This window comes from Hemicordylus capensis, chromosome 2, assembly GCF_027244095.1.
Source record: "Hemicordylus capensis ecotype Gifberg chromosome 2, rHemCap1.1.pri, whole genome shotgun sequence".
NCBI lineage: Eukaryota > Metazoa > Chordata > Lepidosauria > Squamata > Cordylidae > Hemicordylus > Hemicordylus capensis.
Window position 1 is genome coordinate 228,461,595 of NC_069658.1, and position 18,842 is coordinate 228,480,436.

General features: G+C 47.2%; 1 protein-coding gene across 1 annotated transcript in view; it reads right to left on the reverse strand.

Moving 5' to 3' along the window:
• Positions 1-2,893: 2,893 nt before the first annotated feature.
• LOC128341673 (zinc finger protein 665-like) overlaps positions 2,894-18,842 on the reverse strand; it is a 41,443-nt gene continuing 25,494 nt past the window's right edge. Inside the window, exon 8 of the mRNA XM_053288082.1 lies at positions 2,894-5,214. Coding sequence (XP_053144057.1) covers positions 4,416-5,214 — 799 coding nt within the window. The 3' untranslated portion in view covers positions 2,894-4,415. The remainder of the gene's footprint in view (positions 5,215-18,842) is intronic.

Below are 18,842 nucleotides of genomic sequence, written 5' to 3' on the forward strand. Positions count from 1 at the left end.
CAGGGGAACTGGCAAAAACCCCTATGTTTTCGCTTGTGTGGTGGAATTCGATGGCTCAAAACAGAGTGGTCCCATGTCAATAAAATTTGTGCAAAGTTCTGGTCCCAGGAAAAAGGACAGAGAGTAGGCTGAGAGTCACGAATACAATCGGTTTATTGAAGGGTTTGGGGATACAGAGGGGAAAGAGTTGATTCACGGCAATGCAATATTTCTAATAAAACAAAATGGAGTTAAATAGGTTAACTGGAGAACTTGCAGAGAGGCAATTTAGTTTAATGTCCTAATCTGATGGACTCCAGGCTGGCTAGAGAAAGGAGGTTTTTTAGAGAGACGGGGTTTTAGATTTAGGAAAGAACAGGGATAGGGAGAGGCCCAGGAGGCACAATGGTTATTATACTACCTTGCTCCTTCCATTAGTGGCCATTGGACCCTTGTGGCTCAGATGCAACCGAAGGACTTTTCTACGTGGGAACGGACTGGGAGCCAGGAGGCAGCAGTGGGGATCCAAACGATGTTCAGGGTGCCAGGCAGCAGGGGTAAATCCAAAAGAGGCCTGGTCTTGTGTAACCAGCTTTTTGTAGCCGCGAGAAGGTGCTGTACAGATCGGGCTAGCAAAGAAGGCTGATCTGGAGGCTAAGAGCGGGAATGGCACAAAGGACAAAACATGGCCTGATGTTATGGTGTTGGGTCAATCGCCCAAGCAGCGGGTGACTCCAAGGTGTAGCGACCAAAAGCGGCACACCAATTCATAAAACCAGGCCCAGTTATAGTCAAAAATATGTGCCCGGAGGCCATATTACTGATGACTCCTCCTCGAGGAGGGGGATTTCTGTGAATCTCAAAAGATCCCATTGTCTTTGTTGGGTGTGCTAAGGTAGGTACAATGGCATGAAGAGGTTGAGAGCTGGTCTTGTGGTAGCAAGCATGACTTGTCCCCATAGATAAGCAGGGTCTGCCCTGGTTGCATCTGAATGGGAGACTTGATGTGTGAGCACTGCTAGATATTCTCCTCAGGGGATGAAGCCGCTCTGGGAAGAGCATCTAGGTTCCAAGTTCCCTCTCTGGCTTCTTCAAGATAGGGCTGAGAGAGATTTCCTGCCTGCAACCTTGGAGAAGCTGCTGCCAGTCTGTGAAGACAATACTGAGCTAGATAGACCAATGGTCTGACTCAGTATATGGCAGTTTCCTATGTCCCTAACCTGTATGTAAATTGACTGAGTGGACATGCAAGTGGAGCGGACCTTATCTGTCAGGTCAAAAAGACCCAGTAAACCAATCAGGATTTTTAATGACCATGCCTCCTGAGTTCCTATGGCCCATTAGCCTCCTTTGTTAGGGAGGGAAGCCCCTTTCCGGTCTGCTTAGGCATTTTCAACTTTACCACAGAGAAAAAGGCGTGAGACTAATCCCCTTTCGATTTGCATGCTAGCTAGTGATCCTGGGTGCAATTGTCCCAATAGCCTGCTAAGCGACCTGCCCTCGTGTACCAACAAACGTGAGGCTCTGAGCATGTGAAGAGTGGAAAGTACAAGCCTGCAGACCCAGACATGAGCGGAGGTTTCTGGGAGCCCGCAGAAAGGCAGTGCTGGCAAAACAGGGCAGCTTTCTAGGTTCCTCAGGACCATCCATAACTCAGTGACAGAGCCTCTGTTTTATATGCAGAAGGTGTCAGGTTCAATCCCTGGAAGCTCTCCAGGGGAGCTTGGAAAAGTCCCTTCTCTGTCTAAAACCTTGGCAAGCCTCTGCCAGTCAGAGCAGACAGTATGGAGCTAGATGAACAAAGGGCCAGAATCAGCAGAAAGCATTTTCATATGATTGTTACACTGTGGTTGTGTACAATGTCTGGCACGCTTTTGCACTGTCTGATAAAAACCAAGTTCACAGAGCATGGAACAGGGTCCTAGGGACTCAATCAGCACCCCCGTACCCAGTTGTTTCAAGATAGCAGCCACTCGAAGTATGGCCAATGCCCTTTTCAAACCCGTGTGCTGACAGTTGGATGCAAACCAAATTCACAGCAGATGAGATTGGGCCCTAGCACATTAGAAAGGTCTTTGGTTCTTATGATCTTGTGACACACAGTTGTACTGAAACTCTTCATATGAATGAAGCACTGTTCTTAAGTAGCCTGCAAGAACTTTTTCTATTGTAATCTTAACATGAAGACAGACTGCAGACAGGGCCAAATGCTATGCCAGCTCGCAGAAATATTTGTTTTCCCCATTTTTAATTGCATCCAGTCTGAGAAAAGTGTTGTCCTTTTTTTCTGGCTGTCCTTCAAACACATATTCCGGCATGTTCCTTTTTTGTACCAGTGGTAGATATTTGCCATTAAACTGCTATGTTCAGTTTATAATGAGGATAGTTCAAGAATGGGAAAAGCAGATTATGGGAAGCTCTTTCTGTTCTTTGGAAGGCATGATCCTTAAAGGGGCAGGTGGGGCACCTAGCTGGTTAGTGAGGGAACTGCACTCTGCACATGTGTAAAGAAACATCCTTGCCTCCAAAGTCCCAGGAAGTGGGGGGAAGGGAAGGAGTGCCTGTAATTTCTCACTGAGAAGCTGCCGTGTCCAAAACATGTGCAAGCACAATAAAAATGCACAGGTCTGTTGAAGCAGTGTGCCCAGTGCATGCAATCAATATGAGATACATATCAAGCACACTAACTTTAGCTATTTTGGCTGGAGATGATGGGATTTGTAGTCCAGCAACATCTAGGGGCCCAAGGTTAGGAACTCCTGCTCTAGTATCTGGTTTTACCACTAATTTAAGTCCAAGCTCATCAGAGCTTAGAACCAGAAGTTGGTTTGAATCCCATGGCTCAGTCACATATACATAAAACCTCTGAGCGTGAGCAGAGGGCCTTGCTCTGATCACCAGGTAAACCATAGCATACAGCAAACCAAACCATATTTATTTGATCAGAGAGTTCCTTTGTATTTCTTGAACACAATAACCACCACTACCACCATTCGGTGTTCCCCAGCACATACCTGTTGCCTGGGCCAATCCCTGAATTGCAGAAAAAAGGAAGAGATGGCATCAGTGCTCCGCTTCCTCTCTGCCTCGGAGCAGCCTGGAGGGGAGGGGAGGGCCTTGGGCAGGACCCAAGCAGGGAGAGGAATCGGGCTGGTTTGGATGATACGCATGTGAGTGTGGACCCCTCTCGCCCTTATCATGAGAACAGGGAGTCTGTTCCTCCTCTGCCCTCTTTCTATGGCCACGGCTGAGGAGCGGGTGCAAGTCCCACACTGCTCCTGGATTGGTATCTCAGGATGATGTCTTTCCTAGCCTTAAAATAGATGTAGGTGGCTTACAGCCGTGAGAGGACAGAAAGGGCCCTGACTGGATTACAGTCTCTTGAGCATTCAAATGAGCTCTCTCCTGAGTCATGTCTTTGATGTTAATTAACTCCTGCCTGTGGCTTCCAGCGGCATCTGGTGGGCCACTGTGCGAAACAGAAAACTGTTCCAGATGGGCCTTGGCCTGATCCAGCAGGGCTGTGATGATGATGATGATGATGATGATGATGATGATGATGAAAACTTTTATACCGCCCTTCCAAAAGGCTCAGGGCGGTTTACATTAAAACACCATTAAAATCAATTGATAATTAAACAAAAATTATAAAACATAAAACAATGATTAACAATTAAAAACATCATAAAACAACAATTAAATAATCAGAACAATTTAAAAACAATTTTTAAAAAGCTGAGAAAGCCTGGTTGAAGAGATGTGTTTTCAGGTGTTTGCTGAAAATTGCCAGAGATGGGGAGGATCGTATCTCAGCAGGGAGCGCATTCCACAATCTCGGGGCAGCAGCCGAGAAGGCCCGTCTCTGTGTAGCCACCAAACGGGTTGGTGGCAACTGGAGACGGACCTCCTCAAGTGACCTCAGCGGCCGGTGGGGCTCATAGCGAAGAAGACACTCTCTTAAATACCCAGGGCCTAAGCCGTTTAGGGCTTTATAAGTTATGACTAGCACTTTGTATTTTGCCCGGAAACCTATTGGCAGCCAGTGTAACTCCATCAACAAGGGAGTAATGTGGTCTCTCCGAGATGACCCAGAGACCAACCTGGCTGCCGCATTCTGAACCAGCTGAAGTTTCCGGACTGCATACAAAGGCAGCCCCACGTAGAGCGCAATACAGAAGTTCAGTCTGGAGGTTACCACCGGCAGTCTTCCTATATAGGCTGAGCAATAAGCTCAGCAGGTGCAACCAGGAAAAACTGCCCAGGCACCCTTACAGCCCCAGTCCTGCAAAGCCTCTCCGCAAGCAGTCCTGGGGGGAGGCAGATGGCAACCAGGGAGGGCAGAAGAGAAGAGGCAAGCACCCCAGTCTCACACCCTGGGGGGGATGGTATCCTCTTCTCCAGCAGGCTTGACAGCTGGATGAAGTTCTTTCTATACTCTACATTGATATGGTTGCACCCATGTGCATTCTTTGATGGGAAGTAAGAGTTGAGCTGTGGCTGAAGCACTTTCCACACTGTGAACACTGATATGGTTTCTCCCCAGTGTGGATTCTTTGGTGGGAAGTAAGGGTCGAGCTGTCACTGAAGCTCTTTCCACACTGTGAACATTGGTATGGTTTCTCCCCAGTGTGGATTCTTTGATGGGAAGTAAGGGTTGAACTGTGGCTGAAACTCTTCCCACACTGTGAACACTGATAGGGTTTCTCCCCTGTGTGGATTCTTTGATGGGAATTAAGAGTTGAGCTACTCCTGAAGCCCTTTCCACACACACTGCAGCAATATGGTTTCTCCCCTGTGTGGATTCTTTGATGGGAAGTAAAGCTCCAGCTGTGGCTAAAGCTCTTTCCACACTGTGAGCAGAGGTATGGTTTATCCCCTCTGTGAATTATTTGATGGGAAGCGAAGCTTGATCTGTTGCTAAAGCTCTTTTCACACACTGTACAATTATATGGTTTCTTCCCTGTGTGGATCCTTTGGTGGCAAGTAAGATTAGAGCTTTGGTTGAAGCTTTTGCCACACTGTGAGCATTTATATGGCTTCTCCCCTGTGTGGATTCTTCGATGGCACGTAAGGCTTGAGCTGTGGCTGAAGCTCTTTCCACACTCTGAGCACTGATATGGTTTCTCCCCAGTGTGGATTCTTTTATGGGAAGTAAGATGTGAGTTCTGGCTGAAGCTTTTTCCGCACTCTGAACATTCATATTTTTTAACACCTGTGTGAAATTTTGGATGTGTGCTATGGCCTGATTTACTAGTTAAAATATTTGCAGACTGAACAAATATTTCATTTTCTTTGCAATGCTGATCTTGGATTTGAATTTCATGGCAACTGGAGCACTCGGAAGCAGTAGATTTCATTGTCCACTGGTATTTTTCTTCCATTTTCCTTCTCTGTAGTTCAACCTCTCTCTCACTCTCCCCTCCATCACCTGTAGGAAGGGAGAAAGCCGCCCAATGAGGAAGAAACAGAGCTTCAAAACACAAGAAACCCTTCAGACTGCTGAATGCAAGTATTCATAGAAAGGCAGATCCTGCTGCACAGTAAACAAAACAAAACAAAACCTCTGCTAATTTGTTCCAACTGGCAGACTGCGGGGGGTATCATGCAATTAATTCTGGGGTGATCTGCAAGCATAAAGACCCAGGTTCAACCTCCAGAGCAAAGATCTCAGGTAACGGGGCCTGAAACACTTTGTAGTGTATAGTCTCCCCTCCCTCTAAAGCAGTGATTCTCAAACGTGGGTCCTCAGGTGTTATTGGACTTCAACTCCCATAATCCCCAACCAAAGGCCACTGAGGCTGGGGATTATGGGAGTTGAAGTCCAATAACACCTGAGGACCCAAGTTTGAGAATCCCTGCTCTAAAGGCTTAACAGGAAGTGAACCCCTCTCTTGATTGAAAGGCTGGTGACCTCCAGGGCACGGCCAATCACTCAAATGGGGACAGGAGAGCTGTTGCTGGGATTGCCGGGAACAAGAAGGGGAAAGTCTGTGCAGAGAGTGTGGACTAGCATGTGGTTGGCTGCCTCATGGCGAAGGCCACAGGATAATCTCTCAACATTTAGAGTATGTGCTTGGCTGAGGAGCCAATGGGGCGAAGCTACCATCTGTGGGAACGCGTCTAAGTCAGAATCCCCCCTAAACGTAACAATACTGCAGCGCCGTGGAGCCTCGGTTGGTTTTGTTGCAATAGTAATCCTGCTCAGTACAAGAGGAACTGCAGGTTCAGACATTTGGATAATCTCTCAGGGTGAGAAATCTGCAGGCGGCTTGATTCTCATCAGGAGTTTGGCTAGTTCAAGAAGAAAGGAGCCAGGGGTTTGGCTTTGGGAATTTAGTCTAAGGTAAAGTTTGTTTAGTCATCAGGAATTTATATTTCTTTGTTTGTGTGCTTTGCATTTTCCTAAATATCTGTTCTTTGCAACTAAGTAACTAAGATTTTAAAGTGTGCCGCCTTAGAACCAGCAAGGTGTATTGAAGCATTCTTGTAACCAAGTTAAACATTTCTAAGTGTATCTAAAAAGCTAAAAGCCTTAGATGGAACTAGTCTGTAGTAATTTTAATAAAAAGTCTTCCCCCCGCTGTTCTTTACTTTTTACAACTTCAGAGGGTTGATTATTAACTGAGTAGGAGAAGGGGGTGGATTTTTCTCTGGTGCAGAACACGTCTCAAGGGGAGCTTGGCCAAATTAACAATTAAGTCCACGTGCAGGCAGATGCATGGGAGGGAAAGGTTTTATTCTTGCCTACTAGCAAGGGGAAAGTGAAACGGGGATTGCTAGTCACCCAAACCCCGTTGGGAAAGACTTTCTAAGCAGTGACTTGGTGGCAGCGTTTTAAACTACCAGGACTTCTGGGTTTACCAGAATCTTTTCTTAACTTTTCTGGTTTGGAAAGTGAAAGATCTTTAAACCAGCGAGCCTGCTTCTCAAGGAGAGGAAAGGGATGACTCAGCGCTAAAGCCTTCTCTCGTGCTGCAGAGCTGACTCATCGACTGGCCAGCATTAACTGGCTGGGTCAAAAGGAAAGGAAAATTGCTTCCAGCCGACAACAAGATCCTCTACACCAGGGATTCTCATCGTTGGGTCCCCAGATGTTGTTGGACCTCAACTCCCATAATCTCCAGCCTCAGTGGCCTTTGGCTGAGGATTATGGGAGTTGAAGTTCAATAACATCTGGGGACCCAACGTTGAGAATCCCTGCTCTACACACCTCTATGTCAAACCTCAGAGGATCACTTCCTGTCAGAGTAGACCAGGGCTGCTCAACTCTAGACCTCCAGCTGTTTTTGGACTACAACTCCCAGCATCCCCCATCACAGTGTCCAGCATTCAGGGATGATGGGAGTGATAGACCAACATCTGCAGGAGGGCCGAAGCTCAGCAGCCCTGGAGTAGACAAAACCGGACCAGGCAAACCAATGGCAGCTTCATCTGCTTGTAAGTTCTATGAAGCCTGAGACTTCATAGATTCTCCTCTCATCGTTTGGGCACAAATGATCCATCGCAGTAACCTCCCCGTTTTATAGTTAACAGAGCCCCCGCTAAACATTCCCTATCGGTTTCTCCAGACACATCTCCCACATATCACTTGGGACAAAATGGGATGGGAAATTCAGATTAGGATTCAGGGGGAGGCCGGCAGAGCTTCAGTGATAGCCTGATACTTCCTTATAGCACTTACATTTATATAGCGCTCTATAGCTGGAAGCTCTCTAAGCGGTTTACAATGATTTAGCATATTGCCCCCCAACATTCTGGGTACTCATTTTACTGACCTCAGAAGGATGGAAGGCTGAGTCAACCTTGAGCCCCTGGTCAGGATCAAACTTGTAACCTTCTGGTTACAGGGCGGCAGTTTTACCACTGCACCACCAGGGGCTCATATTATGTCTGAGGCTGACCATTAAAAAAAAAAAAAAAGCCGCTCACATCCCCAGGTTGGAGTTGATGGAACCCCACCCCCTTGCCAGCCCCATGCCACCCCTGCCTCCCAAGCCTGGGCTCTGCTTTCTGCTTTTGCAGAGTGTGTTGCTGCTGCCAAGGGGCACCCATGGTTGACTGCCTGGGCATCTCCACGCTGCCTCGCTAGTTGGTGGCAGCAGCAGCCTTCTGCTTCCCACCAGGTCTCCTTCTCTCCAAGCATGGGAATAAGAGCCAGTGGAAAGGTGGGAGGGGAGCCCCCCTGTTGCTGCTGCTGCTGCTCCAGCACTGGCTTAATCATAAGAGAGACTGACCTGAACAAACAGGGAAACAGCCTGATCCAAAGTAAACTAGAAAACTGTGGAAAATCAGGAATCGTTCCTATAATTGACAATGTAATTCATGGTTGGTATCCTGTGTGTGTGTGTGTGTGTGTGTGTGTGTGTGTGTGTGTGTGTGTGATAGATAGATATAATAATAATAATTCGATTTCTATACCGCCCTTCCAAAAATGGCTCAGGGTGGTTTACAAAGAGAGATAACAAACAAATAAGATGGCTCCCTGTCCCCAAAGGGCTCACAATCTAAAAAGAAACATAAGACACACACCAGCAACAGTCACTGGAAGTACTGTGCTGGGGGTGGATAGGGCCAGTTACTCTCCCCCTGCTAAATAAAGAGAATCGCCACGGTGAAAGGTGCCTCTTTGCCCAGTTAGCAGGTATAGTTAACAGATATAGATCGATATAAAATAAAAAATGAGAATTATAGCTTAAGACATAAAACAAAAATCTTGAAAGCTTTTATACCATCAAGACTTTTAGGATTTTTGTTTTATGTATTAACAAGCATTCATGAAAACTTTTATGTATTAAAAAGTCATTGTTGGAAACTTAAGTATTTATAGGAATGAAGTATTGTGAATAACTTCTTATTAGAATTTCAATATACACATAATTCTCTCTCTCTTTCATATAGATATAAAAGACTGGAAAGTAATCAAGAATTATATAGTCAATATAGGAGCTACTCCTGATCTTCCAGTTTTCTAGTTTAATGACAAGAGAGCCCAGGCAACTGCTCCGTGCTTCTTCCAGCTGTGCACACTGTCTAAGGACATCAGCCTTAGAGACCAATCCAAGGTAAGTGTGGAACGTGCACCTGCTCTTCAGCCGCAGCCGTAGAAAGAGAACAGAGGCAGCACTGGTCTGAACAGACTACCTCCTTGCATGATAAGGGCAAGCGGGGGCACACTGGCATGGTTTTTCTCTAATCACCCCATAGGCATTTTTCTCTAATCACCCCATAGGCCTGATTTCTCGTCCCCCTGCTTGGGCCCTGCCCAACACACACACACAGACAGACACACACACACTCACTCACTTCCTCCAGGCTGCTCTGAGGCAGAGAGCAAGGGGAGCACTGAGCACTTTGTTCAGCCGCTGAAGCGGCTTGCTCCTGCTCTCCACTCCCCACCCTAGCTGCCTCGCTCTGCCTCATTTCACACACCACCATGTTAATCCTAAATGCGTGGGCTAGTTACTCGCTCAGCGTCCCGACCAGGCTGGTTTAAGTCTAGGGCTGAAACCGACTTCTCTCTTCAAAGAAACTGGAAGCTTATTTCACAATTCTTCCCAAGGAGAATTTTTTGTAAACATTATTATTATTATTATTATTATTATTATTATTATTATTAATTCAGTTTCTATACCGCCCTTCCAAAAATGGCTCAGGGCGGTTTACAAAGAGAAATAACAAACAAATAAATAAGATGGCTCCCTGTCCCCAAAGGGCTCACATTCTAAAAAGAAACATAAGACACACACCAGCAACAGTCACTGGAAGTACTGTGCTGGGGGTGGATAGGGCCTTTTCCCCCTTTTTCAGGTTGTTTCTCCCCATCCTTCAAAAGGCTCACAGTGGGAGCCTCAACTCCTGCCTGTAGGCTCCCAGTGGCATCTGGTGGGCCACTGTGTGAAACAGGATGCTGGACTGGATGGGTCATGGGCCTGATCAAGCAGGGCTGTTCTTATGTTCCCCTCTGGCCAAATCTAGTGCAAGCATGGAGTCTCAAAGGAGATCCCAGTATCCCCCCTTTCTCCCCCTCTGATCACAAACAATTCTTTCCTTAAAGGCATAGCTTCCAGTTGTAATAGGAACAGCTGCTCCCTCCAGAGCCTTTTTGAAGGATGGGGAGAAGGATGGGGTGTGGATACAACTTCAAGATGGAGCAGCAAAGGGCATGAGGAACCTTACCCAGAGAGGCCAGATGCTCACAGATTTCCTCCATCACTTCTCTGTGCAGAGCTCTTTGGTCTGGATCCAGCAGGGCCCACTCCTCTCCTGAGAAACCCACAGCCACCTCCTCAAAAGTCACTGGACCCTGAAAGAGGGAGGAAGCATTTTCTCTTTGCCCATATAAGATGATGAAAAAGTGGGTGGGAAGGAACCTTCCTGCAGGGCCTAAAGGTCCCCCAGTAGCCTTCCAAGTGGACAGACTTCACAGAAGCTGAAGGGGAGAGGCAGATTCTTCCAGACCCAGGGAGACATGCAAGGGATAGAGATCACCCCCCAGGCTGCCTCCACCTCTTCTCCTGCATCTCTCCCATCCCGTACCTGGTCCAGTTGCACAGAGGCTGTTTCTGCTCTGCCACAAAGAGGGAAAGACCTGGGCCGAAGAGCCAGCGTGATGTTGCCACCTGGGAAGGGAACCAGAAATAGGACAGAAAGATCTAGATCGCTGTCTGGCCACACTGAAGAAGTTGTCCTCATCTTTATTCGTTCATTTCATTAATTATTATTATATTCCTCACCCTGCCTTTTAGATGGCTCCTGAAATACTAACACACACACAGTATGGGAAAAGGGGGTGGAGGGGAGGAAGATCGTGCTGTCCAGTCAGTGTCAACTCCTGGAGACCACAGAGCCATGTGGTTTTCTTGGTAGAATACAGGAGGGGTTTTCCATTGCCATCTCCCATGCAGTAGGAGATGATGCCTTTCAGCACCTTCCTATATCGCTGCTGCCCGATATAGGAGTTTCCCAGCGGGGATTCAAACCAACAGCCTCCTGCTCTCTAGGCAGGTTGCTTCCCTGCTGCGCCATTGGGTGGCTCATACAATTTCAAAGCACATAAAAGCCAGAAAAATGATAAACACAGATTCAGTGAACAAGTGGGAAAGCAAACATCTCGATACCATGAAAAGCCAGAGAGAACAAAGAAGCCTCCCGTTCTGGCTGAAATGCAATCAAGGTGAGTGCTTGCTGAGGTGACAGGTGTGTAGGGGTTTCTGGGACCCCTAGGGTCTGCTCTGGATTGCCACCCTCTGCACCTCAGAAGGTGGGGGAACTCTGAGCAGATCCTCCAGAGAAAGCAAAGGTCAGGCAGGCTCATAAAAAGAGCCTGTGTGGTGTAGTAGTTAGAGAGCTGGACTAAGACTAGGGAGACCCAAGTGCAAATCCCCATTCAGCCATGGCACTCACTGGGTGACTCTGGGCTAGTCATTTTTTTCTCAGCCTAGCCTACCTCACAAGGTTGTTGTGAGGAGAAATATAACCATGTACACCACTCTGGGCTCCTTGGAGGAAGAGTAGGATATAAATGTGAAAATAAATAAATAAAATAAAGGTGCAAGTGGTCCCTCATGAACCCTGGACCTAGAGCATTTTAAGGTCAAAATGACCCTGAAGGAATACTCTTTAAAGCAGGGCTGCACAAGTTCAGCCCTCCAGCTGTAATAATGAGGGATGATGGGAGTTGTAGTTCAACAGCTGCAGGAGGAGGACCGAAGTTGTGCGGCCCTGCTTTAAAGCCTTGAACAGCCTGGGACCTGCACACCTCAGGAGGCAGCTTTTTCTCCCTGGTACCAACTCCATGCCCAGGAACCTCCCCTTAGGGTCCTTGCTTCACATCCCTCCATTTAACAGGCTTCCATCTGACAGGTTTTGGAACATGCACCTCTCCTTCATGGCTCCCAGCCTTTGGAATGTGTTTCCTGGGGAGATGGGAGCAGCACCCTGCCTATATCTAAGAGAATGTCTTCTTCATTATAAGCCCCACCACCCACTGAGGTTGTCCGGAGTGATCCGTCTCCAGTTGATGCCAATGGCTGGTGGCCACATGGCAACGGGCTTTCTCAGTTGCTGTCCCGATCCTCCCTATCTCTCACAATTTTTTTAAAAGCATCTGAAAACCCACCTCTTCACCCTAGCTTTTTCAGTTCTTTAAAATTTTAAGGTTTTAATTTGTCGGTGATTTTTAAATTGTTAAATTGTCTTAAGCTTTTGTATATGTTTTAACTTGTTTTATGCTATTGTTAACCGCCCAGAGATGAAAATTTGGGGCGGTGTACAAATTAGATAGATAGATAGATAATAAAATATACAGCTTCTCTCCCCACAAGTCATTTGCAGTTTCCCATTTATCCTGTTGACTCTCTGTTGAAGTTTACTGTTGCATCTTTACATTTGGATATGTTACTTGGAGGGCTTATTTCTGATGAAAAACCAAGCTAAATACAAGTGCGTGTGTATTATATATCTGCTTGCGTGAAAATCTCTTCCCACTCTTGGGCACAACTGAAAATGCCGAGTTGGATCTCAAAAGTCTTGAAGCTAAACTCAGGCTAGAGGCTGGACAAAAGCTTTCCCCACACAAAGTCTCACGTGGAATGAAAAACAAGCCCCCAGATTTCAGGAGGGAGGGCAGCCAAATTGAAATACACTCCCTGTTCACCCTTACCCATCAAACTGAGCACTCCATCCCTCTCTCGCACGATCCACCTGAACAGTGGCTTCTGTCGGAGGTCCAATGGGGCCGCCTCTTCCTTGGAGAAATCAGTATCTGCTGCTGACGGCCTCTGCCCCTGAAATAGCAGAGAGGGAATGGAGAGAGGGATTCGGCCATGGTTCAACCCTAGGAATGTTTTCTCCTCTCTCAACCTACCCATGCACCCATAGCTACCTCGGGGATGCTGCTCCATGTTCCCTTACTGGCTAAGGTACCCAGGACAGGGCCTTCTCAGCAGTGGCTCCAAGAAGGTGGAATTCCAGTCCCAGGGAGATCTTCGCTGAACTGGAATGGCAGCTCGAGAGTGCTTTGGAGTGACAGAGTTTAAATTTCTGCCTGATCATGATGGTAGGTCTTTCGGCTCAAATAGCTGTGGAGACCGTTTTTTATTTGTCTTGACTGATTTTTACTCATGTTATAGCTGTTTTTAATACATCCTCTTAGCTGCTTGGTGGACTTTTCAGCAAAAGGTAAGATTGAAATATTTCACATTATCTTCAACAAAATCTGGGTCAGTTTTTAAAAAAAAGGAATTTAAGAGGGGACCCCCCGCCAATACTTTGGATTACAGGATATCCTAGTTCAGATTTTCAGGCTCTCGGAACTACCAGGATGAAAGAGATGCTCTCACCTGCTGCTCTTCCTGCTTCTTGTCCTCTGCCTGACTCACCAGGGCCACCAGCTGGGAACTGGTTTCTACTCTGCATTCTCTGACCCAGCTCTCCATCTCTGGGGGCAGCAAGATGCTCAGGAACTGCTCCAGAATCTGAGATTTAATGTGTCCTTCTGGCTTCGGTCGCTGACAGCAAAGGTTGTAGAGTTGGCTGTAAACTTCCCGGGGCCCCTCGGCCTCCTGGTAGCAGAACTGCCTGAAGCACGGGCACTGCACATCTGAGCTGGTGGTGTCCTCTCCTGGAATCTTCTGTTTGGTTCTCTCCCAGAATTCCTCAGTGCTTTCAACGTCATGGCCTCCAGGGCCAGCTACGTTTTGCTTTTCCATCTTTGTTTGATACTCCAAGGCAACTGCCAGGAACACCCACAGACCACCTTGTTCTTTAGCCAATTTCTCCCTTAAAGGGGGTGGGCACCCAGACAGGCGGGGCTAGTAAGTCCTGTGAAGCCAACACCTCCCTTTCACTGCAGGTTTATGTCCGGTAATGCATCTGGAAGGAATTCAAGCAGAAACAGGTGATTCTAACTAGCACCCAAGGTTTCTCCCTGTAAGAGATCCTATAAGAAGAATAAGACTCAGGGAGATAGAAATGATGGGGTGGATTCTTTACATAACAGGCACTGGCCAAATCTTCACATAGCATTCTGGCTATTATTCTGTCTCCCACAATTCATCTCCATGGGGATTTTAAAAATATGTAACCAAACATGCAGTTAAAACAAAAAAGTGCAGTTTTAAAAGAGTCAGTGTAGTGTAGTGGTTAGAGTACTGGCCTAAGACTGGGGATACCCAAGTTCAAATCCCCATTCAGCCATGAAACTTACTGGGTGAATATGCCTAAGCTAATTAAGCTAAGCCTAAGCTACCTCACAGAGTTGTTGTGAGGCGAAACATAACCATAACTCTGGGCCCCTTGGAGGAAGAGCGGGATAGAAATGTAAAAATAAATAAAGTGCAAAGTACACTGACAGCATTGTACAGTTCCCAAACTTTCATCTCTGTGGATTGGTAACTGGTTGAAGGACAGGAAAGAGAGGGTAGGAATAAATGGACAGTTTTCACAATGGAGGAAAGTAAGAAGTGGGGTCCCCCAGGGATCTGTACTGGGACTAGTGCTTTTTAATTTATTCATAAATGATCTAGAAGTTGGGGTAAGCAGTGATGTGGCCAGATTTGCAGATGACACTAAACTATTTAGGACAGTGAAACACAAAACAGATTGTCAGGAGCTCCAAAAGGATTTCTCCTAACTGGGTGAGTAGATGACAAAATGGCAAATGCAGTTCAATGTAAGCAAGTGTAAAGTGATGCATATTGGGCAAAAAAATCCAACTCCACATATACACTTATGGACTCTGTCAGTGACTGACCAGGAGAGAGATCTTGGGGTCGTGGTGGACAGCTCGTTGAAAGTGTCAGCGGTGAGAAAGACAAATTCCATGTGAGGGATCATTAGGAAGGGGATTGAAAATAAGAATGCTAGTATTATAATGCCCTTATCCAAATCTATGGTGCGGCCACATTTGGAGTATTGTGTACTGTTCTGGTCACCATATCTTAAGAAGAATATTGTAGAACTGGGAAAGGTGCAGAAGAGGGCAGCCAAGATGATTAGGGGTCTGGAGCATCTTCCTAATGAGGCAAGGCTACAGCATCTGGGTCTCTTTAGTTTGGAAAAGAGGCAACTGTGGGGAGACGTGATCAAAGTATATAAAATTATGCATGGAGTAGAGAGAGTGGACAGAGAGAAATTTTTCTCCATCTCATAACACTAGAACCAGGAGCCATCCCATGAAACTGAAGGTTGGGAAATTTAGGACCAACAAAAGGAAGTACTTTTTCACACAGCACATAATCTATGGAAATCTCTGCCACGGGGTGTGGTGATGGCCATTAACTTGGATGGCTTTAAAGGGGGCTTAGGCAAATTCATGGAGGGCAGGTCTATCAATGGCTGCTTGTCTGGTGGCTATAGGCTACCTCCAGCCTCAGAGGCAAGATGCCTCTGAATACCAGTCGCAAGGGAGCAACATCAGGAGAGAGGGCATGCCCTCACCTCTTGCTTGTGGGCTTTCCAGAGGCGTCTGGTGGGCCACTGTGTGAAATAGGATCCTGGACTAGATAGGCCTTGGGCAGGGGCATAGCTAGGGGAGACGGGGTCTGTGTTTGCCTCTCTCCCAGGTGGCCCCTCAGAGTGAGGTAGATAATGAAGAAAATCGGGTGGAGCTGGGGGGCCCTCAGAAGCTAAAAGGCCTGGGTTCTTTGAAACCATCTGCTCATTATATTATAGCTACACCCCTGGCCTTGGGCCTGATCCACCAGAGCTGTTCAGACTTCACTCTCTGCTACTCTACAAATGTAAACCGGGTTTCAAACAAACTACTTTCAGGGCATCCAAAGGACTCAGTTTGAATCTCGGTGGCGGGGGGCTGCACAGGGAGGGGGAATCCCAATGTACAGGCTCCCCTGCCCCCCCCCCGCCCCTCTGATCCTTGCCCCCTGCACCTGCATTTTGGGGACTGTCTTACTCAAGATTGCATTTGCCCTTCTGAATCTCAGGGCTCAGTTCCTTCCTGGAAGTGGGAGGAGGGGAAGCATCTTCCTGGGGCAGAAACCGGGCAGGGGGATCAGAAGTTCCCTGCTTCTCCCTACCCCCCCTCACCCCCACCCCCCTACTCGGGAGCACCCACCGCCCATGCGCACACACTCTTCCCGGCTGCTGCTTTCCCTTCTCTTCCCTGTTGCACCCAACATGCACTTTGCGTTTACCCGGTCCCAGGTGGAGGCTGCCGCCGCCGCCGCCAAACAAAGACTGGCTCCCTATAGGGTGGAAGAATTTCTCCCAATGCACAGGTACTTCCCGGCGGGTCCCTCTAGGAGTTGCCACTCGTTCCCTGTAACCCTCCACCTGCCTCAGGACTGCCAAAGGACAGCGCAGCGCAGCCATTGGGGCTTCTGCTGCACTTCGAGGCAGAAGGCGGGTGTGGGGCAGAGCCCTCAGGGCTGGGCTTGAGACGCCATGCATGCCCTTGCTCCCAAAGGAAGAAGGAGAGTGTTGTTTTCAGCCGGTACAGTTTGGGGGGTGGGGGGAGAGACCACACCCCGTGGGAGCCCCCAGGAAGGGAAGCAAAGGCAGCTGCGCTCAGAACAGGGGTGTATTAGGCAAAGATCAGGTCTTGTGGTAAAGGTGTGCCCTTGCGTTGGTGTCAACTCCTGGCGACCACAGAGCCCTGTGGTTTTCTTTGGTAGAATACAGGAGGGGTTTATCGTTGCCTCTTCCCGTGCAGTCAGAGATGTTGCCATTCAGCTTCTTCCTAGATCACTGCTGCCGATATAGGTACCAGCGGAGATTTGAACCAGCAACCTCTTGCTCCCTAGGCAAGTTACTTCCCCACTGTGCCATTAGGTAGCAAGTATGGAATGTTTCCTTTGCTAAGCAGGGTCTACCCTGGTTTGCATTTGAGTGGGAGACCACAGCTGTTCTGCACACAGGGTGGGTCTTGGCCCTTTTCAGTTGTTGCCCCCAAACTTTGGAATGCTCTCCCGGTGGGCCTCCACTCCCCAGCCTCCATCACAGTTTTTAGAAAGCTAATAAAATCTTGCTTTGTTTACCCAGGCTTTTGGACGAGTGGTGTTTTTTGTTGCTGCTGCTTTGTATTTTATGGTTATATTTGTGTGTTTTAAAAACTTTTATTTTGATTTGTATTTTTTTATTCCACTTTAATATTTTATGGTGTAATTTTTATAGTCTTGTATTGTTTAAAATGTTTTGTAAACCATCTTGTGATTATTTTAATAAAAGGCAGTACAAATTTTTAACAATAAATAAATAGTGTGTGTGAACACTGTAAGATCTTACGCTTTGAGGATGGTACCCTTCCGCTCTGGGAAGAGCACCTACATGGTGCTCTTCCACATTCCCTCCCTGGCATCTCCAAGCTCGAGCTGACTCCTGCCTGAAGCTGCTGCCAATCTGGGTAGACAATACTAAACTAGATGGACCAATGGCCTGACTCGGTATAAGGTGGCTTCCTATCTTCCTATGTTCCGAAGCGAAAGCTTGAGGACAACTCCTCTCTAAAATGTTTGGAGGGGAGGTGGAAGACAGCCTTGGGGTGGAGAAAAATACATTTTGGAGATTGAAGATATTTATTATGGCTCAGGGCGGTTTACATCAAAACAAAAAACAATTAAAATCAAAACTAAATCAATTGAACAGTTAAAATAATTTAAAACCAACATTAAAAATTTAAAGCCATAAATCTAATTAAAAGCCTGGGTGAACAAATGTGTCTTCAGTGCTTTTAAAAGTTGCCAGTGATGGGGAGGCTCTTATTTCAACAGGAAGTGCATTCCAAAGTCCAGGGGCAGCAACGGAGAAGGCCCCTTCCCAAGTATTCGCCAAATGAGTTGGCAGCAACCACAAACCAACCACTCCAGCTGATCTTAACAGGTGGTAGGGCTCATGGTGAAGAAGATGTTCTCTTAAATACCCAGCACCTAAGCTGTTTAGGGCTTTATAGGTAATAACCAGCTCCTTGTATTTTGTCCAGAAACGTATCAGCAGCCAATGTAGTTCTTTCAACACAGGAGTAATATGATCTCTCCTAGATGACCCAGAGACCAACCTGGCTGCTGCATTCTGGACCAACTGCAGTTTCTGGACTATGTACAAAGGCAACCCCACATAGAGCACTGGTAGCCTAGAGGTTACCAGCGTTTTAAGGTCGTACATCTCAAGAAACGGACGCAGCTGGTGTATCAGCCGAAGCTGATAAAAAGCACCTCAGGCCACCGCCTCAAACTGGAATACCAGGGAGAGGTTCGGATCCAGAATCACCCCCAGACATCATACCTGTTTCTTACGGGGGAGCGTGACCCCATCCAGAACTGGCAGATTAAAATTGTCTCCTGAGTTCTGACCCCACAAAATAAGTACCTCCATTTTATATGGATTCAGCCTCAGTTTTTTATCCCTCATCCAGCCCATTGCCGATTCCAGGCAGGCATTTAGGGAGACTATGCCTTCTCTCTATGATGTTGACATGGAAAAATAGATTTGGGTGTCATCAGCATATTGATAACACTCTGCGCCAAATCTCCTGATGATATCCCCCAGCGGTTTCGTGTAGATGTTAAAAAACATAGGAGACAGAAGGGAGCCCTGAGGGACACCATAGGAAAGTTCAGATTTGGAAGAACAGTCTCCAGAGGATACCATCTGGAATCTGCCCGTGAGGTAGGAGCGGAACCACTGCAAAGCAATGCCTCTCACCCCCAATCCCCTCAGACGTTCCAGAAGGATACTATGAGCTTGTTATATAATGAGCTTGTTTCCAGATACGAGCTCGTTTGGCAGTGGTGGGGGTGGGGTGGAGTTCAGTAAAGTGAGAGGGAAGCTCCTTGAGGTGGGGATCTGCACCCTTGGCTCAAAGCCAGGGCAGCAGCCCATTCCCAAAAGGCTTTTGTCATCTTTGGTCT